At 45.5% G+C, this 19,550-nt stretch overlaps 1 protein-coding gene across 1 annotated transcript in view; it reads right to left on the bottom strand.

The window, feature by feature from the left end:
• Positions 1–15,048, bottom strand: part of LOC308109767 (sodium/potassium/calcium exchanger 3-like) — a gene marked incomplete at both ends in the record, with an annotated part of 40,571 nt that extends 25,523 nt beyond the window's left edge. Inside the window, 2 exons of the mRNA XM_080463571.1 lie at positions 11,181–11,303; positions 14,850–15,048. Of these exons, the coding sequence (XP_080319697.1) occupies positions 11,181–11,303; positions 14,850–15,048 (322 nt within the window). The remainder of the gene's footprint in view (positions 1–11,180; positions 11,304–14,849) is intronic.
• Positions 15,049–19,550: the final 4,502 nt, after the last annotated feature.

Below are 19,550 nucleotides of genomic sequence, written 5' to 3'. Positions count from 1 at the left end.
TTCAATCCATGTGGATGTGACTGTGACCTGGAGCAACTACTGAAGCCTTGTTATGAAGAATCGTCGCACTATGATGCAGTGAGTCTGCGCCGATGGCGTCTTTCACCAGGATAACGCAGAAGACGCAGCATTTCAGACCAGTTTGACACATTATTTAAACTAGCTTCAAACTGGTTTTGGACATTACACAAGTTTTGTCTGCACAACAGCAACTGTCATTTTCAATCTTTTATTTACCTATTATCGCCAGGTAACTATTCATAATCATCTCATTTAAAACCTTTTATAGTGTTATAGTTTATCAGTGGTTTCCAACGTGGGGTTTGGGGTCCCCATGGGGTGGGGGACAGGGGCTCCAGTCTTTGTCTGCTCTGAGGTTAATGAAGGACACCTGGGAAACCATCCAGAGCTTATTTTATAGTCTCCTGGGTTTGTATGTGGGTGAGAGTGGACATGTCCTCCTGTGTTTGACTTCACCTGACTGGCATAATAATATACAGCACATATTACATACTATATGACTTTATTGTGGTACATCATACATAGCTGCTGGCTCTTATATAACGTGCAAGGTTGTCAGGTTTAAAGGAGGCGGAGGACACAGCTGTACGACCACTGAGGCAGCAGGTTCCGATAAACAAGAAGGGAAACAGAGTCACAGAAAGCGGCAACAGAAACGATGTCGTGCCAATGGGCCTGAGTCCAAAAACCACAAGAAGTTCAGCAAACAGCGAGAACAAACTGTGGAGGCAGAGAAAGGAACGTTTCCAGGGGAAGAAAAGCACAGGAGGAAAGCCACACAGAGTCAAAGCAACACTGAGATGCTTTTGTTTAGGTACTTTCATCCACTGTTGAGGATCCTGCATTCTAAAGTCATGTGACTGAAAGTCTCACTGAGCTGGTTTGATTAAATCCATCATGTTTTCTTCTCTTCAGGCAAGTCGGTTTTTATATGTTTCGACTGTGTTCTTTCATTTCTGATGAGGATAGAAGATCTCAGTTCACATGTCAACGGCATATTGTGAAAATGTCGATGAGCTGCAGTCTGACCTGCTCCTCTGATAGCATTAGCATTAGCAGAATCTACTCGAGCCAGACCAGACCAACTGAGGCCCAACACTGAGACCAACAGCACACAGAGTACAAGTAACTAATTACACAAATACATCACTGCAACGTGACGCAATGCCTGCGTGGCTCCGTTCAATGTTTCAAGTGAAAACACATCTTTTTTGTGTTTTCGTTTCAGAAAAGTTTCATTTTACACTGCCACATTTCAAAAACAATGTCCATTTATACCAAAACGGCAGAAACATTGAAAACTATGTAGTTTTCCTTGTGTGCCACTAGTGGGTGTTGGTTGATGCGCTACCCTGGAGTGCCTTCTGCTGGGTTGGCGGGGGGGGGGGTTACCCGTGAACTGAAAATAAATGGTTGCCAGCACTTCCACATGGAGCCGTCTCGGTCTCATCGATTGATGAACCGGCCCTTGTCACTATCAAGACAGGTGTTGTTGTTGGTTTTTGTAATGAAACCACACACGCATGTAGCAGATATAAATACACTTTAGATATTAACAAAGGGAGAACACAGACAATCTAGTGGACAGACGACCACGCTGGATTGTTATTACGGTGACTGTCAAAATAAAACTACCAAGTCCCAGGAGAAAATGGACTGTGAGTCATGACACTCTGGGGGAAACATTGTTCTTATTATCCATCTACTGAGCATGTGTGCAACAACTAATTACTACGGTCATGGTGGGTAGTATGTGCAGTAGCGGCGTTTCCGCTGTCTACACGAAGACAGAGCGTTTTCAGAAAGTTCCACCTTGGAAGCTGTTTTCAACAGTTTCGTTTACAGTGACTGAGCATCGTTGTGTAAACTGACACACAAAACGCAACCAAACTTTTGCATTTTCACTTGAAAACATTGTTTTGTAAACCAGGGCTGTGACTCTTTACCGCTGTGACTCTGAGCACAGAAACATTTTGTGCATGTCTGTGGATGTTCGTCTTTCTCCACAGAGCTCACAGTCACACGAGCAGGATGAATCTTTTACGCCATGTTGGGTGACTAATGCTGCCAGTAAACATCCTCCATAATTCAGCAGGAGGAACTGCAAAAGTTCTCCTTTGCTCAAAGGAAGGGAGGATGGCAGGAGGAAGTCAGGAGAAAGGAGTGAATCAAGGAAAACAGGAGGAATGAAGGAGTTTGGGGGGGAAAAAATAGGAAGCCAAGAAAAAGGATGGAATCAGGATAAAGGAGTAAATAGAGGGGAAAAAAAGAGGGAATTGAAAAAAGGAGGGCGTCAAGATATAAGTCATCACCTCCCAACTCTTACCATGAAGGGGCGAGAGACCCAAAATACATCCAAAGTTGATGTCTATATTGAGATACATATTTTCATGTGATTTTTCTTTGTGAGCAGCGCTGAAGTACAAGAACAATCCCAGAGGAGAACCACTCATCTCATTGAGTTAGAGATTACACAGAAAGCAGGGCTCCATCGGTGCATTAATCAATAGAGTCGGGCCAAGTGCAGCACATTCTTCACAGGGAAGCCCTGATTAAGTCATGGAGGCCTCCTTTCCTGGAAGGAGAGCGCAGAGGAGCAGAGAGGATCTGTAAAAACAGAGAAGGAGGACAGCCCCTGGGGAAAGACCTGTGGAGAGCAGCAGTCACATGCACGGGGTACCCAGAGCAATATACGCAGGGAGGTACGGGGGTGGGGGGTGGTGGTGGCGGTTCTACATTAACCACCTGTGTTCCAAGCGACAGAAACACTGAGTCCACTTTTGTTTATAACCAAAAAAGGTAACAGCCTCATCAATTAAAAACTCGGACTGATCATCAGATCGAATCTACCCTCAAAACAAACCTGTTATCTCATGGTCCTTTTCTGTTGTCATGGAAACAAGGAAAGTCCTCGAAAGCGGTTCATCAGTAACTGATTACTGTTGTAAAATTAGCTACTTGGACAAAATTTATCACGTTTTCAGTGGGAATGCTACTTGAAAACCGCTGAAGGCTGCAGAGTCCAGCTGACTTTGCTAGTTCTTAGCTTTAGCATTAGCTGAAACGGTTTTCAAAATAGTACATTTTTTCTTCTCTAAACTCCTGTTTATTAGAGCGTCTTATTAATCCTTAACTAAAAGCAACATGTAAGTAACATTAGCATTAACATCTCTCCTCAGCAGCTGTGATTAGCATTAGCGTGCTTGAATAGCAGCTCGTATAACAATCAAAAATAAATTGGAATAATTTAACTGTAAGATGTGTTTTGTGCTACATGTTCATCTACTAAAGTTACCGAGCGAGCCTAGTCTCAAACTACTCTTCACCTAGATCAGGGGCCGGCAACCCGTGGCTCCAGAGCCGCATGCAGCTCTTTCGTCCCTCTGCTGCGGCTCCTTGAGCCTCGGTCCCACTGCAGTACATCCCTGAGCACAGAGGTACGGTAAGGCAAAGCGCACTCAGACCCAACTGTGTTGCGCAGTCCCACTACAAAGAGCGCAGTAGAAAGTAGGCAGGGTTGTGAACAAGGCAGGGACGTAATGTCATTACGTAACAATACTGGTGCGATGAATGTGGCAGCCGCATCTCCGTGGTCATCTGAAGGCATGAGCTTCCTTTATCTGTGGCTGTTAGGTATTACTGAAGGTTTTCTTATATTCATATATATTATCCTACTTCCGTTGAGAGGTCAATTTATTTAGTTTGTTATATATATATAAAGTAATATTTTAATAATAATAGTAAATTAATCTCTATATCCCCTTGTTTGTTTTCTTGAGGGATTATTTCAGTATTTGTTATTTATTATTTTTGTAGGATTCAGTGAAGCCCGCCTCTCCACCTATAAATAGGCGGTGTCTAAAGCATTCGGGGCTGCCCTCTCTCGATGAATCCCGTACAGACACGCAGCCCGGCGGCTTCTCTACTTCGACCTCTCCCATTCGTACCCGCAGTCAGGCGGCTTCCTTCTTCGGCTCTTCCGCCTTCGTTGTATGTTTGGGGTTAGCACAGATCCTTTTTCCCTGGTGGGATCGGTGGTCCTGTTTTCGTCTTTTGTTTGTCCTGCAACAGTAGGTTGGGGGTTTTGTTTGTTAGATTGGGTGTTGGTACCGGCTCCGACGGCCCTGTACAGGGTTGGCCCGGTACAGGGTTGGCCCGGTACCGCACCTGTTTGTTTGTTTGTGCCAGCCCACCAGGTACTTGTTCTTTTGGATATTTTGGTAGTTTAGGACACGGGGTGGTTTTGGGGTTTTGTCGGGTTCTAGTTTGTACATAACCCGCTTGTTTTTCAGGTTCAACATTTTTTTTGAATTAAAAACCAATGAGTGAATTAAAAGAAAATTAAATAAAAATTGTAAAAATCCAACTGTTTCCCAGTGTCCTTCCAGATATGTTCCGTCCCTCTTCGGGGTGTAACAGTGGCACAGCGAAAAACTTTCTCAATCCGAACTGCAGCATCCATCTCCCGCTGGATCTCCTCCTCTCCTGTTACTGAGATCAGCTTCTGAACCTCGTCGAAAGACTGCGGTGCTGTGGAGCGCCGACGTTTCAATAAACCCAGTCAACAGAACCACCAGTGTGCGCAAAGCAGCGTATGCGAACAATAACGGGAGTGTTTACGGCAGATGAGATATTTTAATATTGTCGACTTGTTCAGAGTGGCGATTGTCACTACCAGTCAGCAGACGTGTGGAGGAACGATGCTTCATGCTCACAGTCACAGAGAGCAGCAATTATGCACTTATTGCTAAATAATCCTGAATGACATTGAAAGCCACACCACTCAACACTCATGGTTCTAAAAATCCAGATCTCCCAATTTAATAATATTATAGTGACAGCCGGGGGGTGTCGGTGCAGCTCCCAGTGTGTTGTGTTCAGTGGGAAATGGGTCCAAATGGCTCTTTGAGTGTTGAAGGTTGCCGGCCCCTGACCGAGACCTTTAAACTGTTCGAGGTCTGTTAAAAAAAAAAAAACGGTCAAAAAATTGTCGGAAATTTGTCCAAAACTGGTCTAGAGGTTTGAACCTAGTCCCAAACAACTAGTAAACCACTAGTCTTAAACCCGTCCAAAACTACTCCAAAACTCATCTTGAACCAGTAAAAATCAAGTTTAAAACACGTTTGAAATGGGTCTTAAACTAGTCTCAAACCAGCCTAAAACCAGCTTGAATCCAGTCCAAAATTAAAAAAAAATATTTTGAAATATGCCCCAAACCAGTGAAAAACTACTTTCAAACGCATCCAAAACCAGCATAGAACTAGTGTTTAACGACTCTTAACCTACCAAAACTGGTCCAAAAAACTAAGACGTGCCCCAAACTAGTCTGAAACTGCCCTTAAATGACTTCTAAACTATTCTTGGACTAGTCCAAAACTTCTACGAAAATAGTCTGTGATCAGTCTTAACCTAGTCTGAAACTAGCCTAAAAATAGCAGAAACAATGCCCCAAACCAGTCCAAAGCTAGTCCAAACTCTTACTGAAATTAGCTTTATTCAAGTCTAAACTACTGTTAAACTAGCCTCAAAATCAATCTGAACCCATTAACCTATAACTACTCCCAAACTAGTCTAAAACTAATCTAAAACTGGACCAAAGCTAGTGCGATACTCATCATAAACGAGTTTGAACTTAGTCTCAAGCTACTAGTTAACTACTTGTCTTTAACTAGTCCAAATCTTAAACTAGTCAAGAATTAGTCCAAAACTTCTATGAAACTATCCTGTATTTGGTCTGAACACAGTCTGAAACTAGTCTACAAACTCGTCTATATAATACGCCCAATACCATTTTGAAGTAAATCCAGAACTGTCACGCCCTGCACAGCAGTGTCCACGTAGGGACACAGTTGGTCTCTCCCTGCTCTGTCTTCAGGTGAGCGTGGCGAGGCCGTGTGTTGACAGAGTTGGGTCTAATGGGAGATTCTGTGCAGCCGTTGTCACCGGGTGAGCATCATTTGGCAGATTAGGAGTTCGGCTATTCAACCGGGCTCCGGACTTCACCCGATGCTGGAACCTTGCACAAATCAGGGAGAAAAACTCTGAATCAGCTCAGCTCCAATGTAACTCCGGCTCCCTGTTTGTTTTGCTGCAGCACTCTGTTGGTTTTTTGTTTCGCGGCTCGGCAGCCAGCTGATCTCCCGCTCCATGCCTCCAACACCGCCTCGGCCGTCTGGTCATCACCCGCTCAGTCACGGACCCCCCACAACCCGAATATGGGTCGTACCAGGTGTTTACAGAAGAGAGCATAAATTGTTTGATCACCCAGTAAGAGGGAGGGAGACAAACGATCGGCTCACCTTGCTGTGCCAGCGATCCCGCAGCGTGGCAGAGTTTGCTATCGAGTTCGCTGCTTGGAGTGGATGGAACGACCAATCTTTTCAGTCTGCGTTATACCGTGGACTCCAGGACCACCTACAGGATGAGATCGCCAACCGAGACCCCACTCTGAAAATGGACCACCTCAGCACTCTGATCAACAAACGGCTCCGTGAGAGTCAACGGGAGAAGTCTCATCACTGGACACCCTCGTTCTTGTCCCTGCGAACCCAGGAGGGTTCCTCCCCCACTTCTCCTGCCCCGGAGCACATGCAGATTGGGCGTGTCTGAGTCACTCCACAGGAGGTCCTCCAGCGACGTGAGACAAACGTCTGCCTCTACGATGGTAAGTCAGGGCATTTCCTCACCCGTTGTCTCACGAGTCCCAATAAAGATTGGGCTCCCCAGTAATTAAGGGGTTACTGGTGAGCTGAACAATCTCTGAAAACATAATCCCCGGATCGACTGGGTGAGGGAGGAGATCAGCTCCTGGAGCTCCCACTGTTCCAATCACAGTCTTTGTTCCGTCGAAAACTGTTCGGTCTCAGGTCCTGCAGTGGGTCCACTCCTTGCACATCTTCTGCCATCCTGGTGTCACCTGCACCCTGGGAGTCCTCCGGCAGAAGTTTTGGTGGCCCACCATTGACAAGGACACCCAGTTTGTTGCGGCCTGCACCACTTGTGCCCGGAACAAGACCTCCAATCAGCCCAGCTCTGGTCTGCTCCAACCCCTGCCTGGGCCTAGTTGCTCCTGGTCGCACATCGCTGCGGACTTCGTCACCGGTCTCCCACTATCCAATGGGAAGACACTTTGTGGCTTTCCCCAAGCTTCCTACAGCTAAGGAGACAGCGGACCTGTTGGTGTCTTTGGTGTTCCGCCTGCATGGCATCCCGGCGGACATAGTTTCAGACCACGGCCCTCAATTTACTTCTGAGGTGTGGAAAGCCTTCTGCACAGCCCTGAGGACCAAGGTGAGCCTGTCCTCAAGTTTACATCCTCAGTCCAACGGCCAAACAGAGCACCTGAATCAGGAGTTAGAGACCTTCCTCAGATGCCTGACATCAGAGACCCCAACCGCTTGGAGAGACCACCTGCCATGGGTCAAGTATGCGCGCAACTCTCTGGTCAACTCCTCCTCTGGACTGTCTCCATTTCAGTGCTCCCTGGGGTATCAATCCCCCCTGTTCCCTTTACATGAGACTGCGTTGGTAGTCCCTTCAGTTCAGGCCCACATCAAGAGGTGCAGGAGGATTTGAAAACAGGCCCGGGCTGCACTCCTCCTGTTTTCTCGCAAAATGGAGTAAAAGGCCAACTGTAAGAGTTCTGTGGCACCCGTGTACATTCCAGGGCAGATGGTGTGGCTGAAGGCAAATCACCTCCCCCTCAGAGTGGAGTCAAGAAAACTCGCACCCCGCTTCATGGGGCCTTTTGAGATCGAGAGGATCATCAATCACAGTGCGGTACGCTTAAAGCACCCCTCATCTAAGCGTATCGATCCAACCTTCTATGTTTCCCAGATCAAGCCGTCAGAGAAGAGTGAACTGGCCCCCCCAGTCCGCCCCCCCTCCGCTGCCCAAGATGTTGGAAGGCGGCCTGGTCTACACAGTGGGTCAACAAGTGGACATTTGTCGCCATGGACGAGGTCTCCAATACCTGGTGGATTAGGAGGGTTATGGCCCTGAGGAGGGATCGTGGGTACTGCGGAGTTGCAACGAGGACCCGGACCTCATCCGTGAGTTTCCTTGCAAAAACCCTGGATGGCTCTGTCGTACGCCAGGTGGTGCACGGCCGGGTGGTGCACGGCCGGGTGGGGGGGGGGGGTCTAGATTTAATCAGTTTATTAATAAACACTCTTGAACTTTACTTCAGTTTCTTGGCGCCTGAGCCACAGTACCGAGCCCGTAACAAAAACTAATCCTAAATGAGTGTAAAAGAAGTCCAAAACTACTCATAAACTAGTCTCAAAACCAATCTGCGTCCGGTCTGAAATTAGCCTATAAACACTCCCAAACCAGTCCATAACTAGTCTAAAACCAGTCATAAACCTGATTCAAACTGGTACGAATTTAATTTAACACGAGTCTGAAGTTATTCTGTAATGCGTCGACATGCTCAAATAGCAGTTAGTGACATTTTTAGCTCAAAACAGACAAAGAAAAACTGAAATAATTGAACAATATGGTGCTGGAGGTTGAAGTTCTGTCCTTTCCAATCACCTGGTGAAAAACATGCTTAGCAGTAAACTGCAAAAACTGAAAACTGCAGAGACTTATGCACGAGTGGCTTAACTTTACATAATGCACATTTTAATCTTCAAAACAACAATTCCCAAAAATTGGGATGCCGTGTTAAATGTCATAATCTCATCAACAAGAAAAGTTTGGACATGGCAACAAAAGGCTTGACAAAGTCAGGAGGAGCATCTGAACTAACACGTGTGCACACGAGAAAGTGGAGTGAATGAGTGAGAGCATTGTGAGTCATCCCCTCCAGCTTCCCGTCTTCTCTTCTCCGACTGATAAATGAGCGATGGAAGAGGGCGGGTGTTGTGAAATCAACAGAAGCAGCGGGACCCTGACAATTAAAATCATGAAGTGGGATGTGACACGGGCGTGGTGGTGGGGGTGGGGGTGGGGTGGGGGTACACGAGCAGACGAGGAGCTCCCTCTTTGGTTGCCTCCTCCATCAGCAGCTCTCTAATTTCAGCCCACAATCAGCCAGCGGAGTCGTGTTGCATCCTCTCAGCTCATGGTGGGAAACTTCCTCAACACACACACACACACACACACACACACACACACACACACACACACACACACACACACACACTAGATGCGACATGATTACGCCGATAGCTGAGCGCTGGCTTGATTACGCCGAGTTGTAAACTGTGATTGTAACTGCGTACAATGCTTTCCCTCTTTAAAGCCACACGGGTTCAAAGTATCGTGACGCTGGAGCCTTACACCGGTCAGCCATAACATTATGGCCACTGCTTTCACATTGTGGAGGCAAGGACTCCTCTCCAGCTCTGACGCTGACCACAATGTTAGCTCAAGATCGTTCCTGTCTTTTACGTGGTGAGGTGGATCTCCGCGGATCACACTGGATCGTCCTGGACGTCTGGACTGCGACCTGCAGAGTCCTGAGTCAACACCTCAAACTGATTGTGATGTTTCCTAAACTTTTCCTGACCCATATTAGCCATGTAACTTGTCTCAAATACATCCAAAACCAGCGTGAAAAGGAATCTGCCGAAAGCTAGTCAGTACCTTTCTGAAACTAGTCTAAAATTATTCTAAAATATTCCACAAAACCATTTTTTGAACTCAGCCAAAAACCAGTGTAAACCTTGTAGTGTCTAAATACTCCCTGTCTAGTCTTATACTGGCCTGGAACTCGCTGAAAAACAGTTGAAACTGTTGAACTGGTTTAGGGTTTAGGAATACTCCTGAACTAGTCCAAAACTCGTATGAAACAAGGTTTTAATTAGTCTTAACATGGTCTGAGACTAGTTAAAAAAAACTGTTGAAAAAAGTCCAAAACACAAACTAATATTAAATTGGCTTAAAACTAATCCAAAACTACTTTAACTGTGGCTGACTTCAATCCGTCACAGGACTGACACATCAGACACAGAATCCTTTCTACCGACGAGTCAACAAAAGCGTTAACTAGCTAACCACAGCCTCCGGCCGGCTAACCATAACCGCTATCTTCCGGCGGCGTGCAGCCCTCGGATCACATCCTGAGGATAACGCACGAACGCTCTGTGAATGTAAGCTGCGCTGGCTTCCTGTTGAAGGTTGGCCAAAGGACGCTCCCGGCTCCTTCCACAAAGAGTCGACGTCACCGGAGCGGCCGACTCCAGGTGATTGGTTCCTCTGGGAGGGACCACCAGGGGGCGACTGCGCTAAATTTAGCAGCCAGAGGCTTGTGTCTAATCAGCATGAGGAGAGAATAGGTTGACCTTTGACCGCGTCTCCTGTTTTAGATGACCTCGGGATGTCATGCAGAGAGATTGATGATGATGTTTTACCTAACGAGCTCACCAGAGGGTCGGCGCCACCTGCAGGGAGTCTGAGCATGATCTGGCCTGTGAGTAGCATTGCCGCGCTGTATTAGCAATTATCTTATATTTGTAAGAGCTGTTGGTATCTTATCTGAGATGTTTTGGTCCTGCTTCCACTTGTTGTCTTTAGTTCATAAATCAGTTTCCTTTAGAAGAGCTAACAGTCAGATTACAGAGCATTTTCTTCCACTAACATCCAGATTATAGAGCGTCTTCTTCCACTAACATCCAGAAAATAGAGCGTCTTCCAAAAATGACTTTTTAATCATAAGCAATTTGCAGAAACAAAGCCTGAGCAGTGTTCAAACATCCAGCTCTAAAAACAGATAGAAGTAAGTGTTTCTAATCCCTGCAGGCCCTCTGAGTTGCAGTGACTAAAGATTACAAGTATTTTTGAGGTTTTTCAAACCTGCTGGTGAGGAGATGAGAGCTGTTTTTATGGATGTGGTCTGTTTGTGGGACATGAGGGGAAAGAGAGAGAGAGAGAGAGAGAGAGAGAGAGAGAGAGAGAGAGAGAGAGAGAGAGCCGCTGAGGCAGCTGGAATCTCACCGCCGGCTGCAGCGAGTGCTCATGGGAAATCATCTGACCTCACAATCTGGGTTAGCCCCACGTTAGCGAGAGGAGACGCAGAGGGTAGAGCGAGACGAGATGTGGGCTGAGAGTGATTTGTTTCCCTCTGTTTCTGCCTTGTTTCAGGGTGGGGGTGGGGGGTGGGGGGTGGGGGGTGCAGTGTCCTCTTTCTTTCATTCCGTCTCCGTCTCTCTTACCTGGTCTGGTGCAGTTGCTGGCTGCTTCCTCAGCCTCCTCCAGGCTGCTGTTGTGTGTCTCCTGCAGAAGCCTCCTCCCCACCAGCCGGAGGTCCGCGTCGCCGCCGCCCGACACCTCCACACCTGGAGGACGAACAAAGAGACGCACTTTTACAGACAACGCGTAACATTACAGACCGACAATTCAAACGTTTACAGAATGGATCAGGTTCCTGGTGTCGGAAAACTGCTGAAAACAAAACTAGTCCAACACTAGACCAAAACTAGTCCTAGTCCACAACTTTTCCAAAGCTCATCATGCACAAGTTTGGACCTAGTCCCAAACTACTAGTTAAACTGCTAGTCTCAAACCAGTTCAAAACTACTCCGAAACTCATCTCGAAAAATCTAATTTTAAACTAGTCTGACTTTATTCTGAATATATCCTAAATACGCCCCAAGCGAGTCCAAAACTACTTTCAAATTCATCCAAAACCAGAATAAAATCAGTGTTTAACTCCCCCGAGCCTACCGAAACTGGTTTTAAATTGTTATAATACTAGTCAAAAAACGAAACTATGCCCCAAACTAGTCTGAAACTACTTCTAAACTATTCTAGAACTAGTCCAATGCTCATTTGAATCTAGTCTGTAATCAGTCTTAGACTTAGTTTGAAACTAGTTGGAAAATAGTTGATACTAGAACTACACTCGGTAGAGCGAACACCTTCGCCAACGCCACATTTGTTTGTAGAACCGAGTTAGCATCACTAGCATGATAGCTGTTAGCTCATATTGCGACTAACTCGGGAGGCGAGCTAGATCACTGTGAAACACTGAGCAGGGAGCGTCTCCGTGGCAACAGATGCTGATCGCCTCGATCTCCATTGATCTGCAAATACTTAAAAATACTCTACTACTCGTCTTAAAGTAATCTAATACTTGTCCAAAACTAGTCCGATACTCATAACAGAGTTTTATTTATTTCGTCCCAAACTCGTAAACTATTAGTCTTAAACCAAGTACTCCTCAACTCGTCTCAAACCAGTGAGAGTCCAGTTTAAAACCAGCCTGAAATGGGTCTTAAACTAATCTAAAACTCCTCCTAAGCTCGACTAATACTCATAATAAATGAGTTCATGACATGACAACTGTGACACCTACTGGTCACAGACGGTACGTACCGATACGTTCTGATATACAGTGTAAGTTGCTTTTTAATATCGGTGAGATAAAGGAGCTGCGACCTCCAGTCCAGGACAGACGGTGGGTCTCCTGCTTCGGCCCTGAGCGTTCTGTGTTCTGGACTTGGTGCTGGTGAGGAGCGGTGAGCGTGGCTCACAGGCGTTCATGAAAACAAACATCACATTTATGAAGCTCTTAAAGAGGTTTTTTGGTTGTTGTTTTTTTTTTTTTAAATCACATTGTACGTGTGACAAGTTGGACTTGCTGTTGTTCTGCAGGTATCATCTTCTTCACCGTCTTTTTAACGCGTTAGATCATTTTGATCTCGAGTGCAAACAGTCGGTGTCTGTATGGTGTCGCCCCCTGCCTGGTTCATACATGAAAAGGGGAAACTTCATCATTTTCCAAAACAAAATCCTCGTGTGTGTGTGTGTGTGTGTGTGTGTGTGTGTGTGTGTGTGTGTGTGTGTGTGTGTGTGTGTGTGGGAGGTGTCCCACTGTGTGGCTACATCTGCACATTCTTCCAGAAGGCAGCAACAGTTCTGAATTCATTTCATACTTCAAAGAGCACAGTGGGACGAGCGTCCCGCCCTGGTCCATCCGAGTCCTCTTCCGAGTCCTCCTCTTCCTCCCTCTGCTTTCTCCACCTCCTCCTCTTCCTCACACTCGACCTCCACCTCATCCTGCTCCTTCTCCTCCTCTGCCTCCTCCTCCGCCTGTTCTTGCTCCTCTTCCTCTTCCTCCTCCTCAATCATCATTCCCTTTTTTGTCCTTCCCATCATTCTGCTTCTGCTCCTCATCCTCCTCCTCTTCCTCACACTCGACTTCCTCCTCATCCTGCTTCCTCTCATCCTCCTCCTGTCCGCTTCATCATCCTCCCCCTCATCCTGCTTCTGCTCCTCATTCTCCTCCTCTTCCTCACACTCGACCTCCTCCTCATCCTGCTTCTTCTCCTCCTCATCATCCTCCTCCTGTCCGCTTCTTCATCCTCCCCCTCATCCTGCTTCTGCTCCTCATCCTCCTCCTCTTCCTCACACTCGACCTCCTCCTCATCCTGCTTCTTCTCCTCATCATCCCCCTCCTCCTCCTCCTCCTCTTCTCATCCTGCTCCTCCTCCTCCTCCTCTTTCTCACACTCGACCTCCTCTTCATCCTGCTCCTCCTCCTCCTCTTCCTCACGCTCGACCTCCTCCTCATCCTGCTCCTTCTCCTCCTCCTCCTCCTCCCCCTTTGTCCTCTTCCTCTTCCGGAGTGAGGAAGAGGAGTGTGGGAATGATTAATGTGCGTCATAAGTAATCAACTTTAATTGATCTTTCAGCAGCTGATTAAGAGTTAACAAGAACACAACCAGGGAAGTGCATTAAACGTGATGTGTGCGTACAGCCGCGCTGCCTCCGTGTGTGTGTGTGTGTGTGTGTGTGTGTGTGTGTGTGTGTGTGTGTGTGTGTGTGTGTGTGTGTGTGTGTGTGTGTGCGTGCGTGTGTGTGTGTGTGTGTGCGTGTGTGTGTGTGTGTGTGTGTTGCAGAGTCTCTCTGATGATGCACAAATCATGAGTGTTTGAATATTCATGCAGAGCGTCCGTCTGTAGAAAGTGAGAAGCTGACTCGGTGGTGAGGTTTACTCTCGACGGGGATGAAGATGAGATGAGGAGGAAGAACATGCAGCTCTCCATGTAACTTATTCAAAATGAAAGTGAGTGAATGTTTCTTGGCTGTAACAATCCTTGTCGGAAATAAATCTAATCCTATAAGGGAACCTGATTAGTTCCATTTTAGATGGTGCCTTTCTGTGACGATGATGCATTTGTAGGATGAGCAGCAGACGTAGGGAACATTGGCCAAATGTCTCTGCCAGCAGGTAACTACTTTACTGTGAGAGGAAGATGCTCTATAATCTTAAGTTACATTAGTTTAGGAGGAAGATGCTATATAACATATAAATGGGAACCTACTGGGAAAAAAATATTTATTGAAGTAAAAGTATGCAAAAGCAAAACCTTATTACAGTAATGTGAGTATTTGTATTCCATTACTTCTACTCATTGGGATTATAAAAGTAGTACGTGGTTTAAATTGTACTTAAATGAGTAAAGTTTGTATGAGTTACTTTCTCCACAAACAAGATTACATGTTGATATTATATACAGATTAAAATCATGTGCTTTCATAAAAGTATTTGAAACATTAACTTGTGTAAATTGTAATAAAGTATGAGTAAAATTACATTTTTGAACAAAATACTTATGAAAGTATTGAAAAAGAATGACTCCATGAAAATAATGTATTTGTAAGTCGTTACTTTCACCCTGTTAAAATGACTGTTTATCTCTTTAAGGACTAATTTATTCTCCTGTTTTCGGACTGTGAGTAGTTTGATTGTAATAAGTGTCTTCATCTCTGAGTAACGCGTTACTTTGGTCCCTGGAGATTACTAACATAACGGAATGTTATAGTGTGTTTGTGAGGAGGTAAAGCCTTCCTCCTCCTTCGCCTCCTCTTCCTCCTCACCTGAGTGTCCCGTCACGGAGGAGAAGCCCCGGACCAGCAGCAGCAGACCTCCGAACACGCAGATCTGGAGGAGGAGCAGCTCCTTCCTCCGTCCCCGCCTCGCCTTCACCTTCACCCGGCTCGCCATCGCTCGCGCAGCCCGGCCCGGGCGCCGGTTCCCGGGGAGAGAGCTCCCGTCCTCCGCCGCCTCCACGTCCATGTTCCGAAGATTAGAGCGCTGCCGGCTGCACCGAGCTGCCCCTCCTGGAGCCCCGCGGAGCGGACTTCTGTCCCGGCGAAGGGGCTGAGAGAAAGTGCCCCGCAGTGAGAGAGGGTGCGGGGGTAAAAAAAAAAGAAAAAAAAAAAAAAAAGGAAAGTTGGGATTCTGCGCGGGGAGCGGCGCGCGGGGCTGTGATGATGAAGAGCGGCAGCTCCTCTTATGTCATGATCAAAGCGGCTCGTGGAAGTGGGAGAAAGGAAGCGAGCGGCGGCGGCGCGAGAGCTCCACGGACGCGTCCATGATCCTGGTGTTGGAGGGGGGGTGGTGGGGGTGGGGGTAGGGGGGGCTTCACTCCTTCACTCCTTCAGTAACGCAATATAAAGTAACACATTACTCAAGTAACTGAATACTAATATCTCAGTTATCACAGCTGCTGGAGGTCATGACAGCTCCTCAGTCTGACTGTTTGTTGTAGGCGGGGGTGTCGTATCGTACTTTTAGTACAGTTTGGTAATCTCCTAGTAAAAATGTAACGAGAGGAAGAAAGCAATTACATATTGTTGCAACTATTATGGAGTATACCGTCACTGCTGTTAAATATAATTTAAATCATGTAATCTACTGTACTTCTGGCTATTTATTACAAATACCTATTTTGTGGGTATCTGTACCTATTTGTAGTAATCCTGAAGTACTACAGTTTCCACCTTGTAATCTACTTTGCAAGTCTTAAAATACAAGGAGTGAAAGTAAATAATTACAAATACTCATAGTTCTGTTATCAAGTAGTATGTACTATAATTTTTATTTTATTGTTAGTATATTAATTATTGCTGAAGAGTTAATTGAGATTTATTTCTTTTTTATCTCAGTTTGTTCATTTTAAAAAAAAAATTTCAACGTAATCTTCACTACAAGTGACAGTAACTCATCACAAGTACTCACAAGACTGTCATTAAGTAGTATTTTGGGGGTATTGATGATTTCATGAGTTTTACAACGGATTTTAGTTTATTAATTAAGCATATGTTATTATTATTGTTATCATTATCAACATCACACTTACTTTAATAATTAATTTTCTTTACATTTTATCTCATGTTATTAAGACATGACAGTAGTAGTAGTAATAATAATAATAATAATAATAATAATAATAATAAACTCCTTCCATGACTACAAGTAGTGATGTTTTCAAAGAGGTACAGCCCGTCTGTGTTCAGGTGCTGTTGGAGCATCATTGTCTGGGGCAGTTTAGACGTGTGGAGTTCGTACAGGTCGTCCAGCTCTGATCCTACACGGCATCAGATCCGTCCACCGGGTCATCATTCTGGAGGAAACCACACTCCAGTGGGGGTCCGTGGACCGCCGGGCCCGAGGACTCGTATAAATAGCTCTGGAAAGTTTCCAGCAAGAGTGGAAAAAGTTGTGCAGGCTCAGGGCCACTGTTTGATTGTGCTTTATTAACCCTTCATGGGAAGCGCCTCACAACACTTGGAAATTAAAAAATTCCTCTTCGGACTGCAGAGAAAAGAAAAAAATCCCCCCCCCCCAAAAAAAATCCCCAAAAACTTAGACTTTCTACATGTTTTCAAACAGAAAGATTTTAACCAGCTCTATTAAACTCAAAATACTCACTCACATAATGTGAAAATTCTAATTATATGTTATGTTGTTGTGAAAGAAAGCCTCCAAACTACAGCTCGTTCATATGTTTAAAAAAAACTGTGATAAATTCACTTGCACCAACCTCATGAGCTCCTGAACCTCCTCATGTCATGACATACTCTGATGTGTTTACCTCTAGGCTGTGGTGAAAGTCACAAAATGTGGAAAACTGTGTCACCATATCTAATCCAAGAGTCCATAAAACAAGAGCCAATCACCACACGTGGAACGCTGGTTTACTAATCTCGGTTCCCAGTCACAGATTACATTGTAGGGCAGCAGAACTGAACCAGATTAGACTGTTTAAACACACATTAAAGCTGAGAATCATGAAATATCAGTTTAACTTTACCCTCAGATCTTATGAGAAATCAATGGTTGTATGATGGTGAACGTTTGTAAGGTCTGCTGTGTTCGAATCGTAAAACATTAATTTAGTATTGAAATAGACGCTCAGGGAGGGTTTTTGATGTTTCGTACCTTCGGGATTGAGATGATCTGTGACCTGAAGGAGAGGAAGTTTGGACTCTTTCAGCCCGCTGTGTGATTGTGCGAGTAAATTAAAAATCAGCCGCTGCTCTTCGTGTCCTCATGTTTCATTTCAGAGAGATAAAGAGGCGCTGTGGTGATGTTTGTTCTGATCACTGTTGTCAGCCGTCTGGAGATAATCAGGAGGGTCATTTTGTTGGTACTTGGAGAAGTCGACATGTTCTCAGGACAGGCAGAGGAAAAGTGGACGAGACGTGAGCGTCTCGGTACCGACTCCGTCTGAAGGGAACCGGCTTGTATAAATAAAGACAGAAGTGAAAAAGAGACTGCTGCTGTTTTATTCAGATAAAAAAAAATTAACCTTGAGCAGAGGTTGTCCAGCGTGCAGTGACGACAGAGGAGCACTCAGGAAGTGATTCTGAGGAGAAACCCAGAGAAAAGTTTCCTCTGAAGGGGTCCTGTTGTTTACAGAGCTGCAGGAAGGCTGAGGTGACTCCGGGCCTGCTGCACAGCAGAAAGGCTACAGAGCTACAAAGATACACCGCTGCAAAGCTTCAGAGCTACAAAGCTACAGAGCTGCAAAGCTACAGAGCTGCAACAGGAAGCCTGACACGACTCCAGGCCCGCGGCAGAGCTGCAGCACTTCAAAGCCGCAGCGCTCCAAAGCTACAGAACAACAAAGGTGTGAAACCGAAGAGCTGCAAAGCTGCAGAGCTTCATAGCTGCAGATCTACAACCTTCAAAGCTGCAGAGCTGCAGAGCTAGAGCTGCAGGACTTCACAGCTGAAAATCTGCGTCCTGCAAAGCTGTGAATAGAGCTGCAGAGCCGCAAACCAACATATCTGATCTTCAAAGCCCCGAAGCTTCATAGCTGATGAACTTCAGAGCTACAAACTTGCAAAGACGCAAATCTACAGATCTTCAAAGCTTCATAGCTGCAGAGCGACAATGATGCACAGCTAGAGGGCTGCAGCAGGAAGCCTGACAAGACGCAAAGCCTTATAGCTGCAGAAAGAAACTAGCCAGCTGCAAAGTTGCAAAGCTACAGAGCTGTGAAGCTGCAGAATGGAGCTCAAACTGAGCACAAAGTTACTGAACAAGATGAATTCCAAACCTCACAAAGAAAAACCTGAAGAGGAAGAGGAGGAGGAGGAGGAGGAGGAGGAGGAGGAGGAGGGATACAAATTAAATCCAGTTAAATTGTTTTTCCATAGCCAGTGGGCCTGACAAAGTGGTCTCTCTCACACACACACACACACACACACACACACACACACACACACACACACACACACACACACACACACACACACACACACACACACACACACACACACACACACACACACACACACACACACACACACACCCTGAGATAAGTTGAAGCCCGAGCAGAAACAGGCCTCAGATGTAGGAGAATGTCTGGAATTTAACCCATTTTCTCACGTACAAACAACATGAACGCAGAAACTTCCCCATGTTACGAGTTACTTTTTTACTACCAGTAACTATGAAAGTAACTGCACTACTTCCAGTGGTGCTGCTCAGTGCAGTGCAGATCAGCTGGCTTCGCTCTGACACTTCCACTGATCCACAGGCAGGAAATTGGGCCAAACCATTAGGAAGGAGACGGGGGAAATAATTCTGGTTTTAAAGATAAAAATGTTTCTACTTTAAACATTTTTAACATTTTAACATTATATATATGTTACGTTATCTGGTAACTAGTAATTTTTTATTACCTCGGCCAAGGAGGTTATAAAATCATCCGTGTTTATTTGTGTCTGTCTGTTAATCAGATATCTCAAAAACTAATAAGCTGATCTTCATGAAAATTGGTAAAACGGTGCATTTTGATCGAAGGAAGAACCGATTAAATGTTGGTGGTGATAATTGTTACATTAGAAAATTTTCATTTTGCAATATATTGTCTTATCCTGTGTTCTTTAAAATTATGCAATAAAATCATGTGATCACCAAACTAAATAAATGAATAAAGGCAGTTGAACTGGATGTGGAATATATGTCATTGCCCTGTGTCGACCTTGGCGGAGGTCAGAAATCTCTGATTGCTCTTGTTAGCAATACTTTTTAAAGTATCAGGAAAGTAACTAGTAGGTGTAATCAGGTACTCGTGTTCAGCCGCTCCAGAGCACTGCAGCAGAGGAGCAGACATATCTGGGTCAGGTCCAACTCCTCACCGCTGGAGAAGCCTCAGCTCAGGGGGGGAAAGGGGGGGTACACATGGCCAGGAATAGTCTCCATGAACTAAAAAAAAAATTAAACAATAAATAAAAAAAGGTTTAAAGAAGCTAAAGTTGGGACGGTAAAGATGCTCCAGGTGG

Source organism: Lipophrys pholis (genome assembly GCF_963383615.2).
Source record: "Lipophrys pholis genome assembly, chromosome: 5".
NCBI classification, from domain to species: Eukaryota; Metazoa; Chordata; class Actinopteri; order Blenniiformes; family Blenniidae; genus Lipophrys; species Lipophrys pholis.
The sequence above is the reverse complement of the archived record's forward strand: the minus strand, read 5'-3'. Positions and strand labels throughout refer to the sequence as shown.